This window comes from Empidonax traillii, unplaced genomic scaffold (genome assembly GCF_003031625.1).
Source record: "Empidonax traillii isolate 1590-97213 ecotype Southwest subspecies unplaced genomic scaffold, ASM303162v1 scaffold186:size1492175, whole genome shotgun sequence".
Taxonomy (NCBI): domain Eukaryota; kingdom Metazoa; phylum Chordata; class Aves; order Passeriformes; family Tyrannidae; genus Empidonax; species Empidonax traillii.
Window position 1 is genome coordinate 1,381,252 of NW_020955379.1, and position 27,490 is coordinate 1,408,741.

A 27,490-nucleotide genomic window follows, 5' to 3' on the forward strand; every position below is an offset into this window, starting at 1 on the left:
TAAATATAAAATTAAAGAACTTTAATAAATTTTTATCTGTGTGACAGCTGTGTCAAGTTAGGCATCTTTAAAATAACAACAAAGAAGGCTGAAAAGATTCCTGCGTTTCATCTTTGAGTCTCTGATTTGCATCAGGCACTGTATTGAGGAAGTTCTTACTACGGGTAATTCACGGCTTAAGTAGAATAATACAAAAAAACCTAGGTAAAACTAGGGTAAGGAAAGCTGGAAATACAAACAGCACATTTTGCACAGTTGGCAGGAGTCTCCACTTGCCAGCTGCACAGCCACTAACCTATTTTTAAACTCATGATGTACTAAAAGCAGAATCCATATTTTCAAGCAAAACGTTTTACCTAAAATGTATTGTTACCACTGAATCCCATGCCTTATTACAGCACAATTGGAAAAGATAATATTGATGTTCAGGAAAAAAAAAAGTGGTTCAAGTACCTTATTAATATTTCAGTCAATACAAGACCTTTTTACCTGGAAATATCTGCACATTATCAAACAAATAGTGACTGAAGACTCCACAGAAAATGCCTTGTATTATAATGATATACAATCTGTAATAACCTGGCTTAATTAAAATCTCAAAGCACTGAAAATAACTTTCCATTTGTTGTTATGTATCATAAGTATCTTCATTTAATAATGACAATAACGGTCAATAATGTAAAATTCAACTCCAGCGTATAAACAGATAGAAACAATTTACTAACCGGCTCACTTTCCTTTTCTTTTTCTAGTCTTGCAATCTCTTCCTGAAGTCTTTTGTTGTCAGCTGCTAAACTTTCTATCTGGAATTCATCTATATTAAATAAATCCTCTGGGGGGGGAGGAGAAAAGGGAGTAGAGTTATAAATTAATCTTACTGAATTATCACCACCTAATCTGAACTTTAACTTCGGCAGAGTAAATTCCCATTATCTGGGCATTTTACACTAAAAAAAACCCCCAATACACCCAACCAACAAACCCACTAAAAAAACCCTTTCATTACAAAGCAAATTAACAAAAATCCCCAAACAAAGACAAATGAGTTTCTCAGCCCTTGTGTCACAAAAGAGCTCAAAGTTTCGTCCATGAAGTAAGAGTTTCCAAACTCTCATATAACCCACACTAAAAGGACAGTGGTTGTTAAATAAGCTTTATCTGTTCCAGCTTCTCAAGGTAGTCTGACTTGTATACTCCTTTCTCATCTACATACTTCCTTGTCTCTTGAGACATCTTTTCCCTTACTTGCCCCTTAGTCTTTGGTAAACAATGTCATGATTATTTTTTCCTGCTAATGTCCAACAGCCTGGTAGCTTCTTTCCTCTCCAACTGATGTCTCCAGCTTGCAACCAAAGTGTCCTTAGTCTGACTTTTCATAGGAGGGCACAGAAAATAAGAAATGTTTTTCTTCCTGGTTCTCAAATTCTGTTTGTTTTTCTGTAGATGGTGAAATGAATGAGTCAATATCCTACCTCCCTGAAGGCAAACAAGTGCATGCTGAATCACTTACAGGAACCCTAAAAACAGAGTTTGGAACGCTTGCAGACTCTTTTCAGAGCTTTCAAAAGCTGAGCTTTCTTACTTATCAGATTGCATCCTCCAAAAATATTTTTCTTTTTTTTTTTTTTTAATGTTAACCTTTGACAGACAGAAACAAGAGTCATCTGCATAGAATTTGCACCTGAAGAACTGTATACCGGTTTCGTGTCACAAAGCCATTAAAAACAACAGGGTGACACAGGTACAGCTGACAACAGATCATGACCAACCCCTCTGTATCAGCAGCAATATATATTAAAAAAAAAAAAAAAAGTTGAGGTAATTGAGCACTACTTGGGAATTTCAAATTCCCTTAGATCACTTTCACTTGTAAACAGAGCAAACTGATGCTAGGAGAAAAGAAACCAGTAAGACGATTAAATAAGTAAAACTTGAAAACTCACTTAATTTTGACTGCACTTCTGCATCCAATTCTTCAAAAGTATCTCTCCCTTTCATGAAAAGCTCATAGCACTTCACAGCATAGTCCATGAAAAGCTGAAAAAAATTTAAAAACTTTCATCTCAACAATTCAAAGGGCTGTAAGATATCTAGATTGTCTAGATCCACTCAGTCAATGGAATTAAATAGATAAAAAAAGATATTTCACTGTTTCGATTGTTCTTCTATAAAATTCAATTTTTTGCCTCCCTTTAAATACAGAATGCCAACAGATTATATTCAGGCAGGAGGAGGCATCTATAATGCACGTTAAGAAAGGTCTGGAAACACTTGCTATATTTTTCTAAGATATTTAACAAGGATAGTAGATACAATATTTAAAATTGTTTTATCTTAAAGCATATGAATCTCTCAGGTTAATTTATGGAAACTGTAGGTCTGTTTAACAGACCTCTTCAGTAAATATGACCATTGAAATTCAAATGTGCAGATGTCAGAGAGCTGATTTGGAAATAAAGAAAGGTTACACAAAAAGAATTCCCTTGAGATGTTAAATTACCGATCTTTTAGAAGCAGTTACATCAGTAGTGTAAATTTTGTATCAACACATATCTATATATATCTCTTGTAGAAGTGCACATTTAGTTTAAAAGCATTTTTACTCGTCAACTGTTAGGTTTGTAACCTTAGTCCAAAATTATGATTTAACTTGATTTTTGCAATTTTCTAATTAAATGTTTTAGCACATTATGCAACCTCTTCCAAACACCTGCTGTGAGTTAACATTGAGTTAAGTCTGAGTAGTTCTAATAATCTATGATAAATTAGAAAGAAAGCAAGCTGTTGCATTTTTAAGTACCTGAATTACATTACCACCCTATTTTGTTGCTCAGAAATTAAACTTTACAACCAAATTTAATATAGTAAACTGAGTAGATATTGGCAGAAGCCACTACATTTATAATTAAGTCACTATCTCTACGCTGTACTGCTGGTTATCTCAAGAGACTCGAGTGCTAAAGCAAAAGTGTACCAGAAACCTTACTAAAACAATAAACAAACAGCAGGAGAAAGGGAAGAGTAGCTATTTGGAGAATAAGGCATCTCAGTTTAATACTCAGTCTTCACCAACAGACTGGCCATAATGCCTGCTTGGGAAACTAGTTCATCAGGCCTTTCATGTAAGGCTACAATACTTCCTAGAGAACTCTGTAAATATAAAATGGAACAGAATCTATAAATACAGTTTAAGTTGTTGTGTCACATTTAAACTGTGTTGTTACAGCATATGGCAAAATTCATCTGAACAATTCCGATTATAATTTAATTTTTACTATACCTTATTATGTACAATTCCATCATCTGTCTCTCCTCCCCAGCTCTGTCCCTCCTCAAACGACGGTGCATTTTCCCTCATGGCAGTGTACAGCTGAAAGGCACAGGTGCACATACAAAGAGTGGAGATATCCATTAGTTTTCATATTCATTACAAGAAGCAGAGTAACACTGGATTAGAATTTCAGCAAAGCAGGTTGTAATCAGCCTGTGTTTAGTTGACTAAACGCACAGGTGAAGAGGCAGGAACTGGACATTCAACACTGCCAAGTTGTCTTGCTAAGCCAAATGTGTCTTTTCAGCATAAAGAATGGGATTTTCACATGTGCCCAATTCAGCAGTGGTGAACTTCTGTCACAGATTCTAAATTTTACTCAGACCTGAGCTGGCAGCAAGAACAGTTACCACTATTAAAANTTCCAGGCAAGACAATAGAGTAACTGGTTAAAACAATAGCATAAATATAAAATTAAAGAACTTTAATAAATTTTTATCTGTGTGACAGCTGTGTCAAGTTAGGCATCTTTAAAATAACAACAAAGAAGGCTGAAAAGATTCCTGCGTTTCATCTTTGAGTCTCTGATTTGCATCAGGCACTGTATTGAGGAAGTTCTTACTACGGGTAATTCACGGCTTAAGTAGAATAATACAAAAAAAACTAGGTAAAACTAGGGTAAGGAAAGCTGGAAATACAAACAGCACATTTTGCACAGTTGGCAGGAGTCTCTACTTGCCAGCTGCACAGCCACTAACCTATTTTTAAACTCATGATGTACTAAAAGCAGAATCCATATTTTCAAGCAAAATGTTTTACCTAAAATGTATTGTTACCACTGAATCCCATGCCTCATAATAGCACAATTGGAAAAGATAATATTGATGTTCAGGAAAAAAAAAAGTGGTTCAAGTACCTTATTAATATTTCAGTCAATACAAGACCTTTTTACCTGGAAATATCTGCACATTATCAAACAAATAGTGACTGAAGACTCCACAGAAAATGCCTTGTACTATAATGATATACAGTCTGTAATAACCTGGCTTAATTAAAATCTCAAAGCACTGAAAATAACTTTCCATTTGTTGTTATGTATCATAAGTATCTTCATTTAATAATGATAATAACGGTCAATAATGTAAAATTCAACTCCAGCGTATAAACAGATAGAAACAATTTACTAACCGGCTCACTTTCCTTTTCTTTTTCTAGTCTTGCAATCTCTTCCTGAAGTCTTTTGTTGTCAGCTGCTAAACTTTCTATCTGGAATTCATCTATATTAAATAAATCCTCTGGGGGGGGAGGAGAAAAGGGAGTAGAGTTATAAATTAATCTTACTGAATTATCACCACCTAATCTGAACTTTAACTTTGGCAGAGTAAATTCCCATTATCTGGGCATTTTACACTAAAAAAACCCCCCAATACACCCAACCAACAAACCCACTAAAAAAACCCTTTCATTACAAAGCAAATTAACAAAAATCCCCAAACAAAGACAAATGAGTTTCTCAGTCCTTGTGTCACAAAAGAGCTCAAAGTTTCTTCCATGAAGTAAGAGTTTCCAAACTCTCATGTAACCCACACTAAAAGGACAGTGGTTGTTAAATAAGCTTTATCTGTTCCAGCTTCTCAAGGTAGTCTGACTTGTATACTCCTTTCTCATCTACATACTTCCTTGTCTCTTGAGACATCTTTTCCCTTACTTGCCCCTTAGTCTTTGGTAAACAATGTCATGATTATTTTTTCCTGCTAATGTCCAACAGCCTGGTAGCTTCTTTCCTCTCCAACTGATGTCTCCAGCTTGCAACCAAAGTGTCCTTAGTCTGACTTTTCATAGGAGGGCACAGAAAATAAGAAATGTTTTTCTTCCTGGTTCTCAAATTCTGTTTGTTTTTCTGTAGATGGTGAAATGAATGAGTCAATTTCCTACCTCCCTGAAGACAAACAAGTGCATGCTGAATCACTTACAGGAACCTTAAAAACAGAGTTTGGAACCCTTGCAGACTCTTTTCAGAGCTTTCAAAAGCTGAGCTTTCTTACTTATCAGATTGCATCCTCCAAAAATATTTTTCTTTTATTTTTTTTTTTAATGTTAACCTTTGACAGACAGAAACAAGAGTCATCTGCATAGAATTTGCACCTGAAGAACTGTATACGGGTTTCCTGTCACAAAGCCATTAAAAACAACAGGGTGACACACAGGCATAGCTGACAACAGATCATGACCAACCCCTCTGTATCAGCAGCAATATATATTAAAAAAAAAAAAAAGAGAGAATTAAGTTGAGGTAATTGAGCACTACTTGGGAATTTCAAGTTCCCTTAGATCATTTTCACTTGTAAACAGAGCAAACTGATGCTAGGAGAAAAGAAACCAGTAAGACGATTAAATAAGTAAAACTTGAAAACTCACTTAATTTTGACTGCACTTCTGCATCCAATTCTTCAAAAGTATCTCTCCCTTTCATGAAAAGCTCATAGCACTTCACAGCATAGTCCATGAAAAGCTGAAAAAAATTTAAAAACTTTCATCTCAACAATTCAAAGGGCTGTAAGATATCTAGTTTGTCTAGATCCACTCAGTCAATGGAATTAAATAGATAAAAAAAGATATTTCACTGTTTCGATTGTTCTTCTATAAAATTCAATTTTTTGCCTCCCTTTAAATACAGAATGCCAACAGATTATATTCAGGCAGGAGGAGGCATCTATAATGCACGTTAAGAAAGGTCTGGAAACACTTGCTATATTTTTCTAAGATATTTAACAAGGATAGTAGATACAATATTTAAAATTGTTTTATCTTAAAGCATATGAATCTCTCAGGTTAATTTATGGAAACTGTAGGTCTGTTTAACAGACCTCTTCAGTAAATACGACCATTGAAATTCAAACGTGCAGATGTCAGAGAGCTGATTTGGAAATAAAGAAAGGTTACACAAAAAGAATTCCCTTGAGACGTTAAATTACCGATCTTTCAGAAGCAGTTACATCAGTAATGTAAATTTTGTATCAACATATATCTATATATATCGCTTGTAGAAGTGCACATTTAGTTTAAAAGCATTTTTACTTGTCAACTGTCAGGTTTGTAACCTTAGTCCAAAATTATGATTTAACTTGATTTTTGCAATTTTCTAATTAAATGTTTTAGCACATTATGCAACCTCTTCCAAACACCTGCTGTGAGTTAACATTGAGTTAAGTCTGAGTAGTTCTAATAATCTATGATAAATTAGAAAGAAAGCAAGCTGTTGCATTTTTAAGTACCTGAATTACATTACCACCCTATTTTGTTGCTCAGAAATTAAACTTTACAACCAAATTTAATATACTAAACTGAGTAGATACTGGCAGAAGCCACTACATTTATAATTAAGTCACTATCTTTATACTGTACTGCTGGTTATCTCAAGAGACTTGAGTGCTAAAGCAAAAGTGTACCAGAAACCTTACTAAAACAATAAACAAACAGCATAATAGTTCCCTTTCTCCACAGAGGAAAAAGGGAAGAGTAGCTACTTGGAGAATAAGGCATCTCAGTTTAATACTCAGTCTTCACCAACAGACTGGCCATAATGCCTGCTTGGGAAACTAGTACATCAGGCCTTTCATGTAAGGCTACAATACTTCCTAGAGAACTCTGTAATATAAAATGGAACAGAATCTATAAATACAGTTTAAATTGTTGTGTCACATTTAAATTGTGTTGTTACAGCATATGGCAAAATTCATCTGAACAATTCCGATTATAATTTAATTTTTACTATACCTTATTATGTACAATTCCATCATCTGTCTCTCCTCCCCAGCTCTGTCCCTCCTCAAATGACGGTGCATTTTCCCTCATGGCAGTGTACAGCTGAAAGGCACAGGTGCACATACAAAGAGTGGAGATATCCATTAGTTTTCATATTCATTACAAGAAGCAGAGTAACACTGGATTAGAATTTCAGCAAAGCAGGTTGTCATCAGCCTGTGTTTAGTTGACTAAACGCACAGGTGAAGAGGCAGGAACTGGACATTCAACGCTGCCAAGTTGTCTTGCTAAGCCAAATGTGTCTTTTCAGCATAAAGAATGGGATTTTCACATGTGCCCAATTCAGCAGTGGTGAACTTCTGTCACAGATTCTAAATTTTACTCAGACCTGAGCTGGCAGCAAGAACAGTTACCACTATTAAAAAAAAAAAAAACAACAAACCAAAACCAAAACAAAAAAAAAAACCAAAACCAAAACCAAAACAACAACAAAAAAATCAAACCAAACAAAACCAAACAAAACCCACAAACCCAAACCAAACCAAAAAAAAAATCACAAAAACCCCACACAAAACCAACCAAACAAAAAAACCCCATAAACACACACAAAACCCAAACAAACAACCCCCCCCCAACTAAACTAGCCCCCGCCCAAGCACAATACTCTCCACTCTGTATAACAATCACAAGACATTTGAATAATTACAATTGAAAATTCAAAATTAGACTTCAAATTTAGGAGAGGATGGCAGATGTCACAAGATATGCACTGAAGGTAACATGAATCTTCAGTGATGATAACCATTAACTGCTCACATTTTATGTATTTAAATAAGCCAGCATCTCCCCCCTTTTTTTATACATGAATTTGTCCTGTACATACATTTAAAAAATATAACATGAAAAGCTCACTTCAAAAGTTACTAAAAAGTAAGGCTAAGGGTTATCTCCAAGATGACAGGTAAGAATACTTACCTTTCTCTTTTCATAAGTGTCAAATAAGATTCGTAAAAAATATTTATGAGATTTCTACTGAAATTAACATTCCAAGCTGAAAAGTGGAAATAGTTCACTTGAGGAAGACCAATGTTACCTTGACACAATCAATTAACCAAACCAAAGCTGTCACTATCTGAGGCCAGGTATGTGGTGCTCCTACTGTGTACAGGGAACTTTTTGACAGCGGAAAGGGGTACCTAGAAGGCCAAAGAAAATACATTTTTAATAGCTGTGGCAAACAGTGATGAAAACAAACCAGCACATTTTGCAAACAAAGCAGCATATTTTTATATGTAGATGAAGGCACATAAGGAAGAACAAAGTCAATTGTAGTTTACACTGTACATCAGAGGAAATAAGTTGAGTTCTTACAGCACTATTTTATTCAGTTATCATGGGTTTCTCACTTTATGATTCACAGAATATCTTGATTTGAAAGGGACCCATAATGATCATCAAGTCCAACTCTCTGCTCCTCACAGACTGCCTAAAACTAAACCATATGATTAAGAGTGTCATCCAGATACTCCTTGAAATCAAAAAACAAAATTTACATTAAGTTCTCAGAATAAGTCTTTATATCCAGGATTACACTCTTGGTGCAGCAGAATGTAATCTGTTTCAACATTTCAAGCTATGTCAGCTGTTTCAAATGTTACAGATTAATATTAATAAAATTTTGTTTTAATTAATTTAATTAGGAAGGGAATGAAACAGATTTACCCCCACATCTAAGGAGTCCTTTGGTGCTTTGACACCATCATGGACTCAAATGTACAGAAATAAAATACACTTCATTGGTGGCTTTTAATAAGACTGAAAATTCCCCATTATCAACAGGCAGAGGATTTTCATTCTTGGAAAGCACTAGGGGGCATTAATGATTCCAAACACTGAACAAATTAAGAAGTAAACCACTCAGCTACTTTGCATTTTTTTTCACCTTAGCAGTCATTTTCGTTATTTGCACACCCTGCTTTGAAAGCAGAATGAGAGAGATTACAGGAAATAAATATCTTAAACTAAACTAATTGGATCCAATATTTTGGAATTTTTAGTTCTTGGATTCTAACAGCATGAACAGAAGAGTCTGTAAAAGAAAACTGTGTTTGTCTTCCAAAGCTTTATACAAATCAAGATAATCAATTAAATTTTACATTACAAGGCAAGTTTCCAAGAGCTTATAGTTCTGCAAGTTCAAACATAAAATGCATAGTAGAGTCTAAAAATCAGAGAGTAAACCTAGAGCTAAAGTGAAGCACAATAATCACAACGTTGTACTTTCAGAGTCTCATCTGAATAAAGAAGCCTACCCATTCTCCCCAGCTGTCAAGCAGAACCTTATCTATTTAGCACAGCAGACTGAAAAATAATCATCTTACCCAAGCTCTTTGAAAATTTTGGGAATCTCCTCTTCAAATTTTGAGTCAGGCAGTTCATAAGAAGGGCAGAGAAACCCATAGATAAAAGTGAAGATTTTTAGAAAGTCCTTAACCGATGGAGACTGTAGTGATTTCATGGAAACATTATGGGCATAAGCATTCTCAACCAGGAACTACAAAAAAGAAACATGGTGTATTAGTCACTAAATAGAACCTGAAGCTGAAACCAAGGAAATATGTGCTTTTATTAGCATAGTCTATGACTAAACATTCAGAATAAGTTAACAGGTTACCTCACAAAGCTGCTTGATACATTGCTGGATGAACGCCTTTTCTTGGAGTGGCCTGGGATCCTTTATCTTTTCTGTACCAAACACACCATACTGACTGTTGCGTGAGCCTCCAGTCGTGCTAGCTCTAAGGACAAACAGTAAATACAGGTCTTGTGACAATACATATTATAAAAAACACCTCTCTTAATGTTTGAGTCACTAAAATTGCTATTTTTATGTTTCCTTTGCATTTTTTATGCAAAATGATATGTGAAGTTCTCTGTATTTAAGATGATTGGAGTAAAATCATCAACTTGGAAACCACAATGCACATGCACAACAAAGGGATTACTGCATCCTAGATGAATATCTTCTTCATTTTATTGAAAGAAAGAAATTTTTATGGAGCAAAAACATACTCCAAAGATGAAGATAAAATGATGTAGGTGGCTGAAAATACTAAAATATTAAAGAAATACTTAAAAGGAATAGACTCCTGCAACAGTGGGGTCCTATGAAAGATACCTGCAAAACATCCAAACACAGAAAATTGTGAACTAAGCAGAAAGATTACAGAATTTTAGAAGGTTTGTATCTTAGAGAGAAGAAACCAAGGCACAGTGTACTGGAGATGCCATTCTTCCTTGAACAGGACAATGTATTGAGGTGATCATAAGGTCTGTAGTGCATATCATTCCCAAGAAAAAACAGCTCCCAAAGCTATTCTTACTCCACAGAATTATTGCTTAGTGACCAAAGAGTGGAGTAAGGCAGACCTGAAGGTCTGATGGCTCAGGTAATTATTCCCTATAGTGAAAAATCTGTTAGGAGAAAAAAATGACAAAATTATGTGGGAGCATTGTTGTATTAATTTACAGAGCAGAGAATAAAAGTTATAAATACCTCTTCCCAAAAATGCTGATTTTTCTTTCTGACGTTGCAGGTGTAGGTTTGCTCATGCTCAGCTTCCCAAACATACCTTTTTCCATCCTGAGGAATAGGGAGAAGGATTCAAGTGACTATTTTTACCATTTCACCTTTTACTCATGCAAGAACTATAAACATGCTCGTATAAGCCTAAGCACCCTCATCGCAGCAGCATCTTAGAAAAGTCAACCCATTTTAATACATTATTTGTCCATTATCAAAACGTGTTACCATGTGAAATGTGTCACAGGTACACAAAAAGATTACAGGAAGTCTTTTTGCAGAACTGGAGCACTTGTGCAAACATCCTTGGCTGTGAGGAGCTTTCTTCTCACCATTTTTCCATTCTTCCCCCAGTTACTATTCACACTACAGTAAATCTCATCAGAGTTAGTTTTATGTAGCTATTCTTAGCAAGGTGATCAGCAACACTTACATCTGAGGTGTTTGAAGACCCATTTTATTGTTGTCCTGCACTCTCAGTGCCATCAGAGATTGCCGACCGCTGCTTCTAGTGATCTTTGAGCTTCGTCTCATTGTGACTGAATTGTAAATCACAATCCCTCAGTATGAGAAAATTCAGGATCTAAGAGTTTTTGTCTTTTTAAACTCCACAATGATTTTCTGAAGGATCAGAGTAAGCAAGTAGAACTGGACATTGGATCAAACAGTGTGATGGAGTTTCCAGAAATACTGGATTTTCTTTAAGGGGAAAAAAAAAAAAGTGATTATGTTAGACTCCAGAAATACATAGGAGCAGCCACAATCTTTTAAATAATCTATTTTACTGATGAAAGTGTCAGTGTTTGTTCCAAACCTACTATTTTGCCTTTCTTTATATCTGTCATTTCTAACCTACAAGTTCCACAGGTAAAAAGGCTTGGGAAATTTTTCAGTGCAGTGAGCTACACTACCATGACTACTGTTTCCAGCACTTCAGCCCTTCATCTACTCCTGAACCGCTAATTCTTAGCCTGCTTATTTATTTTGCAAAAGATCTTGTAGTATCATAGCATAATATCTGGAAAACCTATTCTGAGATAGTATTATGGCTCTCTTCAGACTACATACACAAAATATAAATCAAACTGGAATATTAATACCACTGTCCCCAAAGTGACATTAAGTGGGAATTTGAAGTAAATAGAATTAACTTGGGGAAAAAACTGCCAACTTTTACCCTTTACAGAGGATCTATTTTATTTGCAGGATGGCCTTAGGTGACTGAATTATAACTAATCAAAAAGACCTCCATTAAAAACATTATCAAACGCATTATCAATATAAACTGTGTTTCATTTTGCTTCTAGTTCCACTGCTCACAAACCATGGCAGAGGTTTAGCTCAGGCCCAGTTCATACAGTAGCATATCCTTGATTTCACTGGCTCTGGGAAGAAGCTGCATTATTCAATCACATTAACAGGCACCCACCACTGACAGATTGTTTTCACAAACACAACCAAGTGACTAGTTTCCCAAATCACAGACTCAATAAGATTGGAAAAAACCTTTGAGGTCATCAAGTCCAGCCTATCAACTAGGCCATCCTGTCAACTAGACCACAGCACCAAATGCCACATCCAGTCTTTTCTTGAACACCTCTAGGGATGGTGACTCCACTGCCTCTCTGGGCAGCCCTTTCCAGTGTCTAGTCACCCTTCCTGTGAAGAAATTCCTCCTGGTGTCCAACCTAAACCTCCCTCAGCGCAGCTTGAGGCCTTGTCCTCTCCTCCTGTCGCTGGTTGCCTGGGAGAAGAGCACGACCCCACCTGGCTATGATCTCCTTTCAGGCAGCAGTAGAGAGTGATAAGGTCCCCCGCAAGCCGCCTTTTCTCCTAAACAACACCACATTGCTCAGCCGCTCCTCATCAGAACTGTGCTCCAAACCCTTCACCAGCTTCGCTGCCCTTCTCTGGACCCGCTCCGGCACCTCAATGCCCAGAACTGGGCACAGCACTCAAGGTGCGGCCTCACCGGTGCCGAGTACGGAGGAACCACCACTTATTTAGTCCTGCGGGCCACACTATTCCTAATACAACTCAGGATGCCAGAAGAGCAGAGTTTGAGCAGAGATTTAAGAGCAGAGTTTGCTGCAGCCAACACGCCAGCAGGGAATGAAAGCGGAGGGAGCGCGGCAGAGCCGGGCGCGGCTCCCCCCGCTCGCCCTGACAGCGCGTCTAAACCGTACCGAGGGAAACAAGGGCAGCCAGCGCGGTACTCGCCACCGCCTCACGGACACGGGCCCCGGGCTGGCGATGATGAGGGCGGTGTTGTTGTTGTTGCTGCTGCTGCTGCCGCCCTCCCTACCCCCCTCAGAGAGAAAGGCCCAAACCGCGGAGAGCCCCGTCCCAGCCGTTACCTCCTGCAGCAGCACCGCCACCTCCCTCCTCCTCGCTCAAATTCAAATCCGCCCGCCCATCACGTCACGCAGAGGCTCGTCACAAGGAATTGCGTCACGGAGGGATGAGAGGGAAAGGGAGGCGAGGGGAGGATCTCGGGAAGGGCCCAGGGGGAGGGCCATGGCCGTACGGAAAGATGGCGGCGCCCACGGGGAGGGTGTGAGGCGCTGCCGTACCTGGGCGAGCTCCGGGGTTTTTGTCCAGCCGCAGCGAGTTCTTCTGGGGAAAAACCCGAGCTTTCTGCCTTTGTTTGCCTCCGGGGACGGGCATCGGCGCCGGGCCTCAGCAGCGCTGTTGCCGCCGCTGCCTCTGTGCCTGTGTCACTGCTCCCGAGCGCTGTCCCAGTCGTCTGTGTGGGTATGTGTATATGTGTACGTGTGTGTGTGTACATAGCATGTGCATGTATATATATATAGTGCATGCGTATGTGTTTATACGTAGTGTGTGTGTGTGTATATAGCATATATATGCGTATATCCATGTGTGTATACATATATGCTGTATATATATACGTGCATTAGTTATATAGTCATAGACGTGATCACAGAGCCGCAGTGCTATTTTCCAACTTGTTGAATGAACTAGACTATTGTTGAATGAATTAGAGTAAATACATGCTGCATGAAAGTATAAAAACTCATATATAAAACTTGCTTACTATTAAGAAAAATAAAGCATTACAGGGATGAAGCTAAAATAGGGATGCACGTAACAGGGAAAACAACTGAAGTCAGAAGGTTCTACAGTGTGAACTGTGCACGCATGGAAATGTCTGCCTGAACTTTATTAAAACAGTGATAGTTCTGAAAAGTGATTTCTTCTAAAAATTCCCACAGGAGGAGTTTACTCCGGGAAGTGTGTGTGGTTGATGAAAGCTACAGTTTCAGGAAGTTGATTTTTCCTCCTGAAAGAGAAGTTTGTGATGTCCGTGGTACATCGTCTGACAGCGGGATGGCTCGTGGATCATCTCTCTTTCATCAACCAGTGTGGCTATGAGATCTGTAACTCCTTTGCATGCCCTGGCGGTGTCACTGTCAATACTTCTGTCACATCTACTGAAGACTGTCATGGTTCTTCTACCTTTGTTGCCACCTCCTCATCAAGCAGTGGTCCTACTCATAGCCCTGAAGATACCATAGAAACAGAAGGTAAACCAGCAAAAATAAGATATGTGTTTCGAGAGGAGTTCTTTGACATTTCTAAGCCCCATATAGTTGCACCTCCTGAGGAGCAGCTATGTCAGGGGTGCCCTGAAATGAATCTGACAGAAATAAAGGTCAACAGTAACAGAGAGGAACACCAGGAAGGAACAAAGAGTGGTGTTGAAGATTCTGTTGCCAGTGCTAGGAAGGTATGTTCTCTGTCATACAGTAAACTACAGTAATCCTGTGATAAGTAATTTACTACTAACATTGTTTTGCATACCCAAGTCTTCTGAGGTTGTGCAGAAGAGCAGAAACTTTTCCATCTTGTATTTTCAGGATGCGCAGAACGTGTAAGCACTTATGAGGATATACTTGTGTCCGTGTGTCAGTAATGTGCATTTTGTGGCTCAAAAGCTCACAAAATCTTCTGACATTGGTGGTAGTCAGGCTCAAACTGTGGTTACTGTCAAGATTGTGCATATTAGCAAACTGGAAAGAAGAAGAATACGAATTAACTTTCAGTATTCTTCAATACTGTTTCTTATGGACAAAAGAAAATAAGAGTTGCAGGTCTAAAACAACACATGTAATCAATGAAACATAGCTAATTTTCTTTTGTTGGTAAACTGCACTTGACAGCTGAAACGTCTAGTGTGGGCCTGAAGGAGGCATGAGTACCAACTGTGGCATGCATCAGGTATCTTCAGATCCCAGTGACATGAGTAATATAACACAGCTTTAAATCTATGTACCTTGACGATATCTACAGCAGCCTAGATCTTTTTGTTTGTTTGACTTGTATTTGTCAAATAAAAAAAAAAAAGATGTACAGTTTCTTCTGCTTTTAAAAGAGTTAATTTGTAATTCAGGTATGTTTGATTATTTTTTTTGCTTTTTCTTGCAGAGTAATATGAATTTTTTTTTTTTTTATTTCTTGCTCATTCTGCAGAAACGTAAAAGGAAATGTTTGTTCAACCAAGGTGAACTGAATGCTTTGGAATACCATTCAAAGGTAAGTTGTAATAGAAGTATATTTTGTGAGTACATGATATGTGTCTGTAGGCATGTACAGAGCGCACGGCATGGTTGCAAACAAGTTCTGTTCCTGTAGCTTGTTCCATTGGTGGGAAGGTCAGTCTCTCCAGTCTTAAGTGAAAAGTGCTTACAGAGAAGATCTTCTTTGTAGAGACATGTGAAATTGCATTTGAGATATTTCAAAGAGCTGGACACTGCATTGACAAAGTATCTTTTACTGTTAGAGATAACTAAACATGATATTGTGAGGAGTTGAATATTAGTTGGTCAGGAAGTGACTGATTTGAAATAGAGTGTAACCTGAAGATCAGCTCATCTTCAGTGTATCAGGGCACTGTGCTGAATTATTCAAAGCTTCTTTGACCAGATGTGCTCCAAAATATCTCATTCTGCAAATGAGAGATTTTTTCCATCTAACATTGTCATACTAAAGCATTACGAATGAGTTGGAATTCAAGTCTATAGGCTTATGTCAGTAATGTACTGGTGTATTTACAACTGAATTACACTGAAGGATTTTTGGTGAATATGTAAAAAGACACAATTTGGAAAAACCTGTGATCCTGGTTAGCCTTTGATACCATTCACAGATTAGGAAGTATTGGGTTTTTACTGTATTTGTGTTGCTAAAGGTTCTAGCTCTGCAAGTCAACTCAAGAGTATTTTGCAGTCTTACTGTGCATCAGTTGTTTCTCTTGGGTGATATTTCTCTCTCTCCCTGTATTTAATAATCATATTAATTTATTTTGTTTCAGTGATTAAACTGATCTTATCTCGCCCACAAGGTTTTGGGTTTTTGTAACTCTATTCTCCTACCCATCAGAGAGTGGGGTTTGTGGGGTGTGAGTGAACAGCTGAGCGGTACTTGGTTGCCAGCTGGTGTTAGACCATGGCACACGGCGTTAGCATCATGCCTTTGTAGCTTTTGAGCCAATGTTCTCTGTAACTGGCAAAGATCCTTTTCCCTGCCTGCAGATTAATCAGTGTTTTGATTTCGGTTTCATTCCCTGGTCAAGTAGATACTTGAAAGATCATTTCTTTTTTCCCTTGTTTCTTTATAACCATACAGGTCAGGAAACTGATTTGGGAAGGCACTCGGCATTTAGTCCAAGAAGGACTCAAAAGTGGTTTTCTTCACCAAAGGACCGCAGAACCCAGTTACAGGAAGAATAATGTTCCTGCTGTCTCTGGGTTGGCTGAATTATGTGAAATGGCAAAGCAGTTTCCAAATGTGAATGAAGGTGACCATCAGTCTGTATATGTGCTAGAGGATGAAACCTCCAGTCCAGAGCAGGACCTGCTTTCCTGTGTTACAGAAAACACCTCAAACCATGCAAAGATAATTGTGTTAATGGGGCAGAAGTACTTGGTGCCACCAAAAAGCAGCTTCCTTTTATCTGATATTTCGTGTTTACAGCCCTTGCTGAACTGTAAGTATCTTTAGGTGTTAGAATTCTCTCTTGCCTGAATAGAGCAGTTAATGTCGAGATGAATAGGAGCTCAATGAACAGATTTTAATATACAGCATCACACTGAGGAATTGCTGCTGCAGGCTTTTAAAGTGGTATTTCTAACTTTCTGCAAAGAGTTGAGCATTTTCAAAGGAAATCTTGAATGCTTAGGAGATTGTGTCATGGGGGGATTGTTTGTCTCCAAGAGACTCCTTTAAAAATCTCAGCCGAAATACAACAGTTTGTGAGCGTGTTCTGAGCCACTGTCAGCCTAGAAGTCATGGAAACACATTAGATGGGGACTAGCTGTGCTACTGGATCCCTATCCCACAGGATGAGGCTTTAACCATAGCTAAGTCCATGCTGCTGCTAGGATGGTGGTCCTGCTGAATTAAACCATGGGAGAGGGATAAGGTTGCCCACCTTAAAACAAGGGTTCCCTTACAGACTCATCCTGTGTGGTGGCATGGTCTTTTTTAGATGGGCATAAACTGATTGTGGAACAAAGCCCAGTATCCCCCAGGGAAGATAACAGTTGGAGAGGCTGCTGCACCCAGCTGGAGGGGAGCACCACTTTAGCAAGACTAGGAGTAGCAAGCATGGCTTGATGTCTCAGCTGCTACATTTCACAGCTGAGAGTACTGGCTTAAGCCAAAATCAGTGACAGGGAAATGGTGGGATTTTATAGTAAATAACTTCTCTGTAAAAGTGAATCAAAGCTTTAAGCTGACAGCATGCACCAGTCTTCACTGTACTTCACAATTCCATCAGCTTTCAAATTGACTTTATTACTATTACTATTATTATTAATATCAGTAGCAGCTTAGCTTTGTCAGACAGTCTTACAGAAAAGATGTTGCCTGTGAGCAAGAGCTAGGGATTACTGCTCTACCTTCTAATCAGTGATTTTGGATTTGTTAGTTGCATACAAGAAGGAGGGAAAGATATGTAACTTAATGTTCCTTGTTTCTGTATTGGGTTTTTGTTTGTTTGTTCCCATTTATTTTTTTAATAGGAAGACATGCAGGAGGTAGGATCTTATGATCCAAGAAGTCCAGAATTTAGCCAGTTAGCTGTTTGCAACTGTAGGAAAGAGGGAAGATCATTCTTGGTCTGCTATCACTATGCAAAACTATGCATATAAGAAAGCATGTTTGGATTCTTCAGGAGGTCAGAGAGCAGTCCAAAAAATTGGAGCAAATTCTTTATTGAAATAAGCAACAGTGAATGTCAATATAATGCCAGTTATTAATTTATTTTTTTTATGAAGTCTGCTGTCCCTATTAATTACTATTTTTCCTTATCCCTTTCACCTGCAAAAAGAGAATTCTTGCTAGTCAGTCCACTGTAAGGTTAATACATCCAATCCTAAGAGAAAAATATATAGTAAGCATGTTCAATGAACATCAAATACTAATTCTAATCTATTGTTCTTAGCATCAGACTCAATGAAAGGACAAATATATTCTCTGGAAAAAATAAAATTGTAGAGTCCTGTTTTTTCATGGATGTATCCTGTATATTCTCTCCTCCAACTGAAGTAAACTCTGTTTCGCCCATGAAAACTCTTTTTCAGTTCTCTTCTTCTTGTCCATTTTTTACATTTCATACACTGAATGTAGCTATCTTGTCTCTCTTTACCTCCAGTAGTACAAAACACAGTTTTCCAGGGCTTCCTTGAAGCTCTGTACGTCCCTGTTGGCCTGCTCAAAGATCAAACAGGGTACAAATCTTGTGTTCAGGGCTTCAGCTTTTCTCTCAGCTGGGTGCCCTTATTACATAGTTTCTGGTAGGAAGCTTTGAGAAATTTTCATTTTTGAGACTTGAACTCCATAATTTTTTTTTTCTGAAAATCCTCAAGATGTTCAAAATATCTTGGAGGGATCTGACACAGATCACATACAAGTCCTTTTCTCAGGTAATCATCGTAAAAATCTCCGAAGGGTATGATTATCTGAATTTTAAAAAGCACGCCAAAAGTCTTTTAACTTCTTATTTGAAAAGAACAGAAGAAATTTCCAGTTTTGCTGTAAATCAGTTTTAACTCATAGACTTTTAAAAGATAATTGACTGGCTTTTTTTTTTTTTTTTTCCTCAATTTCACTTGCCAGACAAGAAAAAATATGATGTAATTGTGATTGATCCACCATGGGAAAACAAGTCTGTTAAAAGGAGTAACAGGTAATTTTATAGTAAAATCAAACATCGTCATTGTATCTTACAAAGGGTAATTAATATTTTAACATACCGATGTAATCCAAGAGCAGTATAATGTGAGATTGCAATTTAAACTTGCAAATATTTTGGCATATGCTTACCTTCAAGTCTATGGAATGTCCTGGGGGATTTTACTGAAAGGGCTTGGATACTTGGCATAAAAAATGTTTGCAAGAATAGATCTTAAATTACCTAGCTGGTGAGAGGATGTTAGTCTTTGAGAATTTCAGGGAAAGTCTAGTGTCAACTGTTCTGTAAGTCCCAGAGCATGCAGACATTAATTTGTAATTAATGGTTAATAATAAAAGGTTACTTCAGTGACCATAAAGCCAGATAAATGTGGAGTATTTCCAGAACTGAAATCTTGTTCATAAGTGTTAGTGGTGGTGTTTGTCTTGGTTGTGGGTTTTTTTTTGGTGTTTGTTTTTTAATTTGAACCATAGCTTGAGCTTCAGTCTAATGGGTAGAAGAAAGTGATAATGCAGCAGTAAAATCCTCAAGTACTGTGGTTTATGAAGCCATTAACTAAATTGTTATGGGCTTCCTTCATTGCTGCATAACATCAGACTTATGCCAGTGGTGCCCTCTTGGATTACCTTCATAGAATGGGAGCCCCTATGGATTACCATAATTATATCTGTGTGAAAGAAGGTCAGACAGGAAATTGAGCCTTACAACTTTCTAGACTAATGACTACTATAGCTTTTGAAGCTTTTAATGGAGATATAGTTTGAAGATGCAGAGACTGATTAGAAGCTTTCCTTTGAAAACCTTACAGAAACCTATAGAAACTGAGTTGAACTCATTCAAATGTTTTCTTGACAATGTATGGTACTCAGAGGAAAATTGCAGTTATTCACAAATTAACCAGTAAGACCCTCTCTCTCCCTCACAAAATAGAGGCAAAAGGTGCAGGAGCTATTGCTGCTCTTAATTACCTTGTTGACAGCTAATTGTTTTGAATCATTTCACATCTGGGTGAATCTTTTTTTCTCTGGACAGTCTAGTCCAGGAGGTATTTTTGATTTTGTTTGTTTACTGTTTCTCACTGTTGCATTGTTTAGGGTCCTAGGTACCCCCATGTTAGCTGTTGATTTCCAGTGGGCAGTGACCCAATATTTTTGATGCTGCAATGTGTAGGTTCCATGAATTACAACTTGCTAATAGCGTAGAATAGCATCATGAGAGAATGGTGGAACAGGACAGAATCTGGAAAGCGTGATGTATTTACTGATGTAACATTTAGTTAGCTCAGGAAAGTGCAGAACAATTTTGAATAAACTAGAGAATTTCTGCCATGACTGGTAATTAAAAAAAATGAATGACTTCTGAAAATAATTGGAGAAATTATCTTTTATGACCTCTTAACTTGCCAGTCAAATTAGTGTTGCCCTTGCACTTGCAAATGACTCACTTGTCATTTTCATTCAGAAGAGGGCTTATTGTGAGAAGCGAATATTACTACGTTGCCGAAGAAACTACTTTTAAGTAAATAGCTTTGTTTGGTTGTAAAGGTGAGAATATTGAATTACATATGATAGTTCTTAAATGAAATATGGGCTTTTAGGCTTCATCGGAGTCACAACTCATAATGCTTTATTTAGGGGAATAGTGGAAATATTTAAAGTTTCTGCTCAGTAAAATTTAAGTCCATGCACTAATGATTTTACATAAAATCTGTCAGCTTTGGCCACTGGGTGTCAGTCTTGAACTATTTTTATGACTTCGGTTGTCAAGAGATAATTCTTGACATGTGCTGTCCGTGTAATTTCTTTATGCATTTGTGTTGCTTTGCAGTTTTTATATTTGATATATGCTAATTTGCTTTCTCACTGTATTGGTGTATAGGTACAGCCACTTGTCTTCATGGCAATTCAAGCAGATTCCTGTACCAACACTAGCTGCTCCAAATTGTCTTGTAGTCACATGGGTAACTAATAGACAGAAGCACTTACATTTTGTTAAGGATGAACTCTATCCCCATTGGTCAGTGAAGATGCTTGCTGAGTGGCACTGGGTAAAAGTAAGTTCTTAATTTGGTTTTTTGCTTTCTTGGAGACTGAGTGGACTTCCACTATGACACCTTATATTCTTATAATTTACTACTATGTGCTTCTGTATTTGAAAGCACTGGTATAATCACTGTCCCCTTTTCTTATAAAAGAAAATGTCTTGGGGAAAAATGCATGTTAAAATCTTCCACTGTGTATTTTTAACTCTTTTGTGTCAGATTACTAGGGCTGGAGAATTTGTATTGCCTTTGGATTCTTTGCACAAAAAGCCCTATGAAGTTCTTGTATTGGGGAGAGTTCAAGGAGATGGAAAGGAAGCTTTAAGGTATGTCAGGAGAATGGTAAATGTCTTTTTGAGGTTGCTAAGATCCCCTTTGTATATGTCACTTGTTTATAATACAGAGTAATATCCAAAAATCTTGTGGCATCATCTTTTGGCTGATTGGGGACCTCAAGATAGCCTTACTGGCTTTGGGATAAGGGTGCGCCTTAGTGAGATTAAAGAATGGAAATATTTGCTTTTTCCTTACATCTGTCTGTGTTGAGAAAGTAGCTTGGACAAAATTCTCATGGGCAGGGCTTCCTTTGCTGACATGTCTTGGACCATGAGTCCTTGGCACAGGCTGATGCCCTTTTGGGGATGCTGCTGTTTTTCTATTCATGAAGAGATACAGGACTATGTGATTTGTTCTCAATGGCTTTTTGTGGCTGTTCCTAACCAAACTGTGTCTAAAGCCTTAATGATGTCATAAACTGTCCTTTTCTATGTCTGAGCAACTTCTAACTTCCCTTGGACTTACCTAAAGTTTGACTGTGAATGAGCATCCTGTGTGTTACCTCTCATTTGAAGTAGCTTTGTGAGAGCTGCAGCACCACACTGGGTGGCATTCATTCTCATGCTTCTGTTCTTGTTCTTTATATGACAGGAAATCTGAAGGTGTACTTCCAATTCCGGAGCATAAGTTAATTGTCAGCATACCCTGCACTCTGCATTCACATAAACCTCCTCTTACTGGTACGTTTTGGTTTTGTTGCATAACATTTCTGTAATGCAGTGGACTTGGATATCTCATTCTAGGATGTACCTGGAAGTGCCTTAATTTTCCATATGCCAAGCAATTTTGCTCAACAGAATTTGTGGTTTCTCAACATTTCTAAGAGTGCTGTGAAGCATGTAAGTCTTGGTCTCTAAAAATGAGCATGAAAACTAGAACTTCAGCATTATTGTGTGAGTATTTTGGGCAGATATATAAAAAAAAGTTCGCCTTTTCAGAATTTGTCTTTTAAATACTGCACAAGCAGTTTACAGATACTTCATATATGAAGTTATCATAAATGATCTAAAATACCTTGTGGGGAGAAAACGTTGGGAATATAAAAAATAGGATATCTTCTACTTAGTTAATAAAACCAGAAAACTCTTCCTTTATTATGTCATCTTGAAGGAAAAGTTTTTATTTCTGCATGAATTGTCTGCAGTAAAATTATGCTTTTAAATCCAAAAACATAATTATTTTAAGACTGCTAATAATAAGCAACAAATAGGCAGGCATATTTCTGAGAAGCTGTATTTAATTTACTGAAATTGCTGCAGTAACTGCAGCCAGCCAGTTAATGTGGGTATAAATCCAACTATTTGGAGTTTAGTCCAAAGAATTTAAAGACTTGTGTGTGATATGTTGCTACCTTTCTCACATTGTTCTGGAGCACTCTGACTAATTTTGTCAATAAGAAGTTGTACTTCTTTCACCTTACAAGGCTATGGTAAGAAGTACATTTAATACATCTCACCAACATGGTTTCATCCTCCCACAGGAGGGAAACTCATGGTGAGTCTGCAAATATTCCAGGTGCACGTGGTGCTATGTAGTCACATCAGAAAAGGCAGGTAGAAGAAGTGTGTAATGCTGTTGAAGAGGAGAGTTGTCACAGTTTGCTTCACTGACATGCTTTCTTTTTTGTATTCCCAAGGAATAGAACAGCTTCAGTTAGGATTCTGATCCAGAAAATTGTTGTATATTCTGGGACACTATAAAATTTGTGTTTGGGATGTTGTATTTATTAAATTAACACATATATACCTATTCAAAAACTAGTAGGTGGGACATACTTCTGTTAGCTGAAAACAGAAAAGAAGAAAGCCAATTCTAGGAGGATCTTTTCACCATTCTGAAGCCATGTCTTTAAGATTTAAGACTAGAGCAGGGACTATATGTGTTGATTTAAGGTAATGAATAGTAGGCTGGTGATTTGTGAGGCTGTCACCTAGGGCCTCTTCAGCAAGCTCAGACACAAACAGGAAACTTGTGAGGTATCTGAGGGTGCAAAACAACAGTCTGTGTGTATTACAGGAAATTCTAGTGCCAGAACAGTCCTTGGAACAATTATTTTGTAGGGCAGAATCTCTAGAAACTGTATTTGGGATTCCTTTATAGATTATGATCCTGAATGGATTTTAAAAGAAACTGTTGTATGTTTCCTGAGTCTTTACTTGATTGCTGGGATTTGGTAATATTGTGCAGCGTTTATTTTTCTCTCTGAAAAAATGAATTTGCTGTGGAGCAAATATCAGTGACTTAGAAGTTTTTTATAAAAATCCACGTGTATCCTACATTTTTTTGGCAGCTCCATTCAGGGTATAGTTATGTAATGAAAAGGTAGACCATAAGGCAAAAGCTAATTGCGGATGCTCTGACGTCAGTGCTGTACAAGGTATTGCTTTTACAACCGGACAATACTCTCGATTGGCCAGTAGAGAGCAGCTAAGCCACATCCTCGAGGGTTTCAGAGGAAATTTGAACAGAAGCAGAGATTTGGCAAGGGGTGAGAGGGCCACTTGATGAGTCACATGCATTCTTTATGCTTTAAGTGGTAACAAAGCCAAAAATATTAGTATTTACTGATGGTGTCTGGCACTTTGTTTCTTATTACAACAATAAAGGTTGTATGTTGATACATATGTAGCCACTTAATGACTGATTATAACAGTTTATCTCTCCTGGGGGAAGAGAAAGATGTAAATTAAAGTAAGCCATCAAAAAGAGATGTTTGTGCTCCTACAGTGCATTTAACCATGAAATTGCAACTGTAGGGGTTTTTGGTGATGCATATGCTGTGTTCAATGCTTAGAGCTTTAATATGTCATTGTAAATGTACTTAAACTGCTTTATGCAAATGTGTTAAAATCAAATTTTATTACTCCAGGTTTTGATTCAAATAACAGCAGGTTTTCTTCCTAATTCAATTTAATGTTGCTCTTACAAGGCATAAAGGACATTCTGTTACACAGATGTACAAAGTTCTACACAATTTCACATCGCTTTTTCTCCTTTTCCAGTATTATTGATTGTGCTTGGTACAGCCGTTTCTCCTCCAGTTTTTAAGTATATACATATATTGTTAGAACATAGTATTGTCATGTAGGAGTATGCCCAAAAACACCGGCAGTAATTCTTGACTGTGTTCTAGCCACTCTGCATATCCTCAGCAGAACAATGCAATGGGAAGTCATGGAAACGCCCTGCTCTTGTAGCAAGCCTGGCTTGTTAGGCCATGTTATAAAGGTTTTCTTGGAACTAAAAAGAAATAAATGCCTTTTGTTTCCTTATGTGCCTTGTGAGCCCTTACTGTTAGACTAATTGATAGGTGCATCAGTGTCTGAGTTTAACTTGAAGCTCAGGAGAGATGCAGAGGTATGAAGCCGTCTTTGTGCTGAGTTTCAGATCTTTTTCTGGTCTTACTCTGTTCAGGGCTTAGACAAACTGGGCAATAAGAACCTTTACACTGCGAACTCTTTTGAAGGGTTATTCTAAAATAAGCTCAGCTGTGTGCTTTGTGCTTTGCGTGGTTCACTGATGAGACAGTAAAAAGCCAACAGTCATTTTTACTTTATGTATCCTGTTTGTCAGTGCAGAACTTGCTTTTTAGGCAATGGAAGTCCGAAAGATAAGGGGAAACTGTTGCTTGTTTCAGAAATCATTCCTCTTTTTTCTTATTTAAACACTTTTAGCAGCATGCATCTTCAATACGTGTTTGGGATTAAGAGTGAGTAGGTATGATAGGTGTCTGCTGGATTGCACTTCAGAATGAAGTGGGTTTTCTGGAAGACCAGTTTTATGTCTACCAGCTAGCCTTGTGCTAGCATCACGTGTCCTAGGGCATTAGATGCCCAAATATAATTGCTTGAGTTGCTGTCATAGTGTCTGTGACACCTGTAGGTGATAAAGAATAGCCTGTTTATCATTTATTTATTCTGTTTCTTGTCAGTGGTATTTGTAAGTGGATAGAAGTAATTTTGTGGTGGACTTTGTTTCTCAATTTATTCCTGTGGTAGAATAACTTAATATTTAATCTTTCTGCTGATGTAGCTCCTCTAACCTGTTTTCAGAGGAAGAAAACTCCAGGGCTTGCTTGAGAGCTGCAAGTCAGATGCCTGTGTGTTAAGATAGCCTTCCAGTGATAGAAAGGTCTAACAAAAAAGCCATAATTTGGAACTTGAACACTGACTTTTCCTATTTTAAGGAAACCAGTGTAATGAGAATTTAAGCCAACAAAATGGAGCCCTCTTGATATGGTAATTTTCATTGCAGTGCAAGTTACTGCCTGATGTGATTATGTAAATGCCTACAACCTAGCAATGAAAAATCATACTATAATGAGATCTTGAATTATATGTAATATGTCTCTCTTTTTTTAAGAAAAACCTCTAACTTTAAAAAATACCTTTCTCTAGCAGAAAGAGAGGGGGAGATTCCTGGGACTTCCTTTTTAAATTGTATGACCAAATTATTAGAAATACTGTGACATACCTCCTGCTTCTGCTGAACTGATCAGTTTTTTGGCTACCTTTTTTTTGCTTTTTGGTGAACCAGTCTCTGAAGTTGGCTGAATCTCCAGTGTGTGCTTTTCAAATTTGTCCTTGTACGTGTGGAAGTTTTTGATGCTTGTTAAAACTGCTTTTGATTGCTGAACTTAGTGCTGTGATGATGTTTTTAACCTATGCATTTTAAGATTTACCACCTCTGGGCAACCTGTTCCAGTGTTTCAGCACTGTCATTGTAAACAATTTCTTCCTTATATCTAGTCTGAATCAATCGTATTTTAGTTTAAAACATTAACATATAATTTTTAGCATACATAAGGTTCTTAAGTTTTTTTTTTTCTACCTTCTCTGTGTTCTGTACTCCTTAAACCTTTGCTTTTCTCATGCATAGTTTTGTATGCAATAACTTCATAGCTGTTTCATGAAACCTAATTAAGGATTTGTTTGAACCAGCCACACAGTAAATGACTCTGTATGACAAGTAAAACATTTAGTAAAACATTTACAAGATCTTTTTCTATCACTCCAAGAATACTATTCTGTGGTGGGTTGACTACCATACATTCATAATCTGTGACATTTACATCATTAATGTTAATGACAGGCATCTATCTATTTGGATTTAAGCAGTAAAAATGCCCAACTGTAAAAGAAATTTGAGATTTATGTTACTGAATAAAAGAACAGAGTTATATAAATATCTCTTCTGTTGCCAAGTTGGTATTGGGGAAAAAGTAGTGCTTGCATTTTTATAGCCCTTTAGTGCTGTGCTTATTTAACTGGTGTCTCTTATTTTACCTCTTAACAGTCATCACAAAAATGCTTTTATCCCCTTTAAGGTGCAAAGGAAAAGAGTGTGATCTTAATTAAGAAAAGGGGTCATTTATTTATTTTTAGAAATGTTAACCCTGTCTTATAGGAGCTAAGTTAATCTTTAGGAGTTGTTTTGTTGATATTAGTAAAAAATTCAGAACTTGTCTATGTAGAGGCTCAAATAAATCCTCATTCCCTTTCTCTAAATGAAAACCAATAAATCAAGGCTGTTGAAGGCCTTGGCAGTATTGTTCAGAATCTCAAGGGCACTTATTTAAAATTACTTTCTCACTATAAATAGTCCAGCTGTTTGATGAAACCCCTGAAATTAATTTGCCGTTTCTTTTTTTAATGAAACATTCATTTTTTTCATCCACTAGCATCACAGGGGAGGTTTTATGTGTTTACTATTGTTATTTGTACCATTGTCACTGTTGTTTTTTTCTTTTTTCTTGCACAGCAGTTCTGGCAGAGTTTATCAAGCCAGATGTGGAATGCTTGGAGCTGTTTGCTCGCAACCTCCAGCCTGGCTGGACCAGCTGGGGAAACGAGGTCCTGAAGTTTCAGCACATTGATTATTTCACTCTTCTGCAGAAGGAAAACTGAGCTGGGCCTTACACATCTATATCTTCTGAAATTCTGTGCCTTCCCAGGGCATCTTGAACTTGTTTTTATTACTGATGGTTCACTTAAAGGTAACAGAAATAAAACAAATTGCATTTCAGTTAAAATTCCTGAAGTGACAGGATATCTGTTTAATGGTATCTCTGCTTGTACAAGGTGATCCTTATTTTGATGACCTGAACATATTTAAATACTGGTGTTGGAGTGTAAGTTCATCCCCATTTTTTTTTCAAACCTCAAGAAAAGAATGATATCTAAAGTATTCTTACTACAGCTATTAAATCTGAGCTAATAACACATCACAAGTACTATATTGTAGCACTTGTGTTATTTTTAAAGAATGACAGTAACTCTA

At 37.4% G+C, this 27,490-nt stretch overlaps 2 protein-coding genes across 8 annotated transcripts in view; one reads left to right on the plus strand and one right to left on the minus strand.

The window, feature by feature from the left end:
- NDC80 (NDC80 kinetochore complex component) overlaps nucleotides 1-13,077 on the minus strand; it is a 22,340-nt gene extending 9,263 nt beyond the window's left edge. The window contains exons 1-9 of one of the 3 annotated variants that reach the window (XM_027886325.1): nucleotides 12,977-13,077; nucleotides 11,053-11,318; nucleotides 10,593-10,679; nucleotides 9,711-9,834; nucleotides 9,418-9,590; nucleotides 8,130-8,232; nucleotides 7,049-7,138; nucleotides 5,690-5,783; nucleotides 4,460-4,566 (exon numbers count right to left, since the gene is read on the minus strand). In XM_027886325.1, coding sequence (XP_027742126.1) covers nucleotides 4,460-4,566; nucleotides 5,690-5,783; nucleotides 7,049-7,138; nucleotides 8,130-8,232; nucleotides 9,418-9,590; nucleotides 9,711-9,834; nucleotides 10,593-10,679; nucleotides 11,053-11,153 — 879 coding nt within the window. In that variant the 5' untranslated portion in view covers nucleotides 11,154-11,318; nucleotides 12,977-13,077. Of the gene's footprint in view, nucleotides 1-4,459; nucleotides 4,567-5,689; nucleotides 5,784-7,048; nucleotides 7,139-8,129; nucleotides 8,233-9,417; nucleotides 9,591-9,710; nucleotides 9,835-10,592; nucleotides 10,680-11,052; nucleotides 11,319-12,805; nucleotides 12,871-12,976 lie in introns of those variants that run through there. The other 2 variants (XM_027886327.1, XM_027886326.1) reach the window with 2 other exon arrangements.
- Nucleotides 13,078-13,125: 48 nt separating this feature from the next.
- Nucleotides 13,126-27,233, plus strand: METTL4 (methyltransferase like 4). Of its 5 annotated transcripts, none has more exons than XM_027886328.1 (9): nucleotides 13,126-13,373; nucleotides 13,930-14,367; nucleotides 15,111-15,173; nucleotides 16,266-16,626; nucleotides 18,759-18,828; nucleotides 20,713-20,887; nucleotides 21,095-21,201; nucleotides 21,803-21,891; nucleotides 26,972-27,233. In XM_027886328.1, the coding sequence occupies exons 1-9, from the start codon at nucleotides 13,137-13,139 to the stop codon at nucleotides 27,115-27,117; spliced, it is 1,686 nt and encodes a 561-aa protein (XP_027742129.1). In that variant the 5' UTR covers nucleotides 13,126-13,136; the 3' UTR covers nucleotides 27,118-27,233. The 5 variants fall into 5 exon arrangements, with proteins under 5 accessions (XP_027742129.1, XP_027742131.1, XP_027742134.1 ...); XM_027886333.1 differs by having other exon boundaries at nucleotides 13,265-13,373; nucleotides 13,853-14,367; XM_027886329.1 differs by having other exon boundaries at nucleotides 13,271-13,373; nucleotides 26,975-27,233.
- The last annotated feature ends 257 nt before the right edge of the window (nucleotides 27,234-27,490 follow it).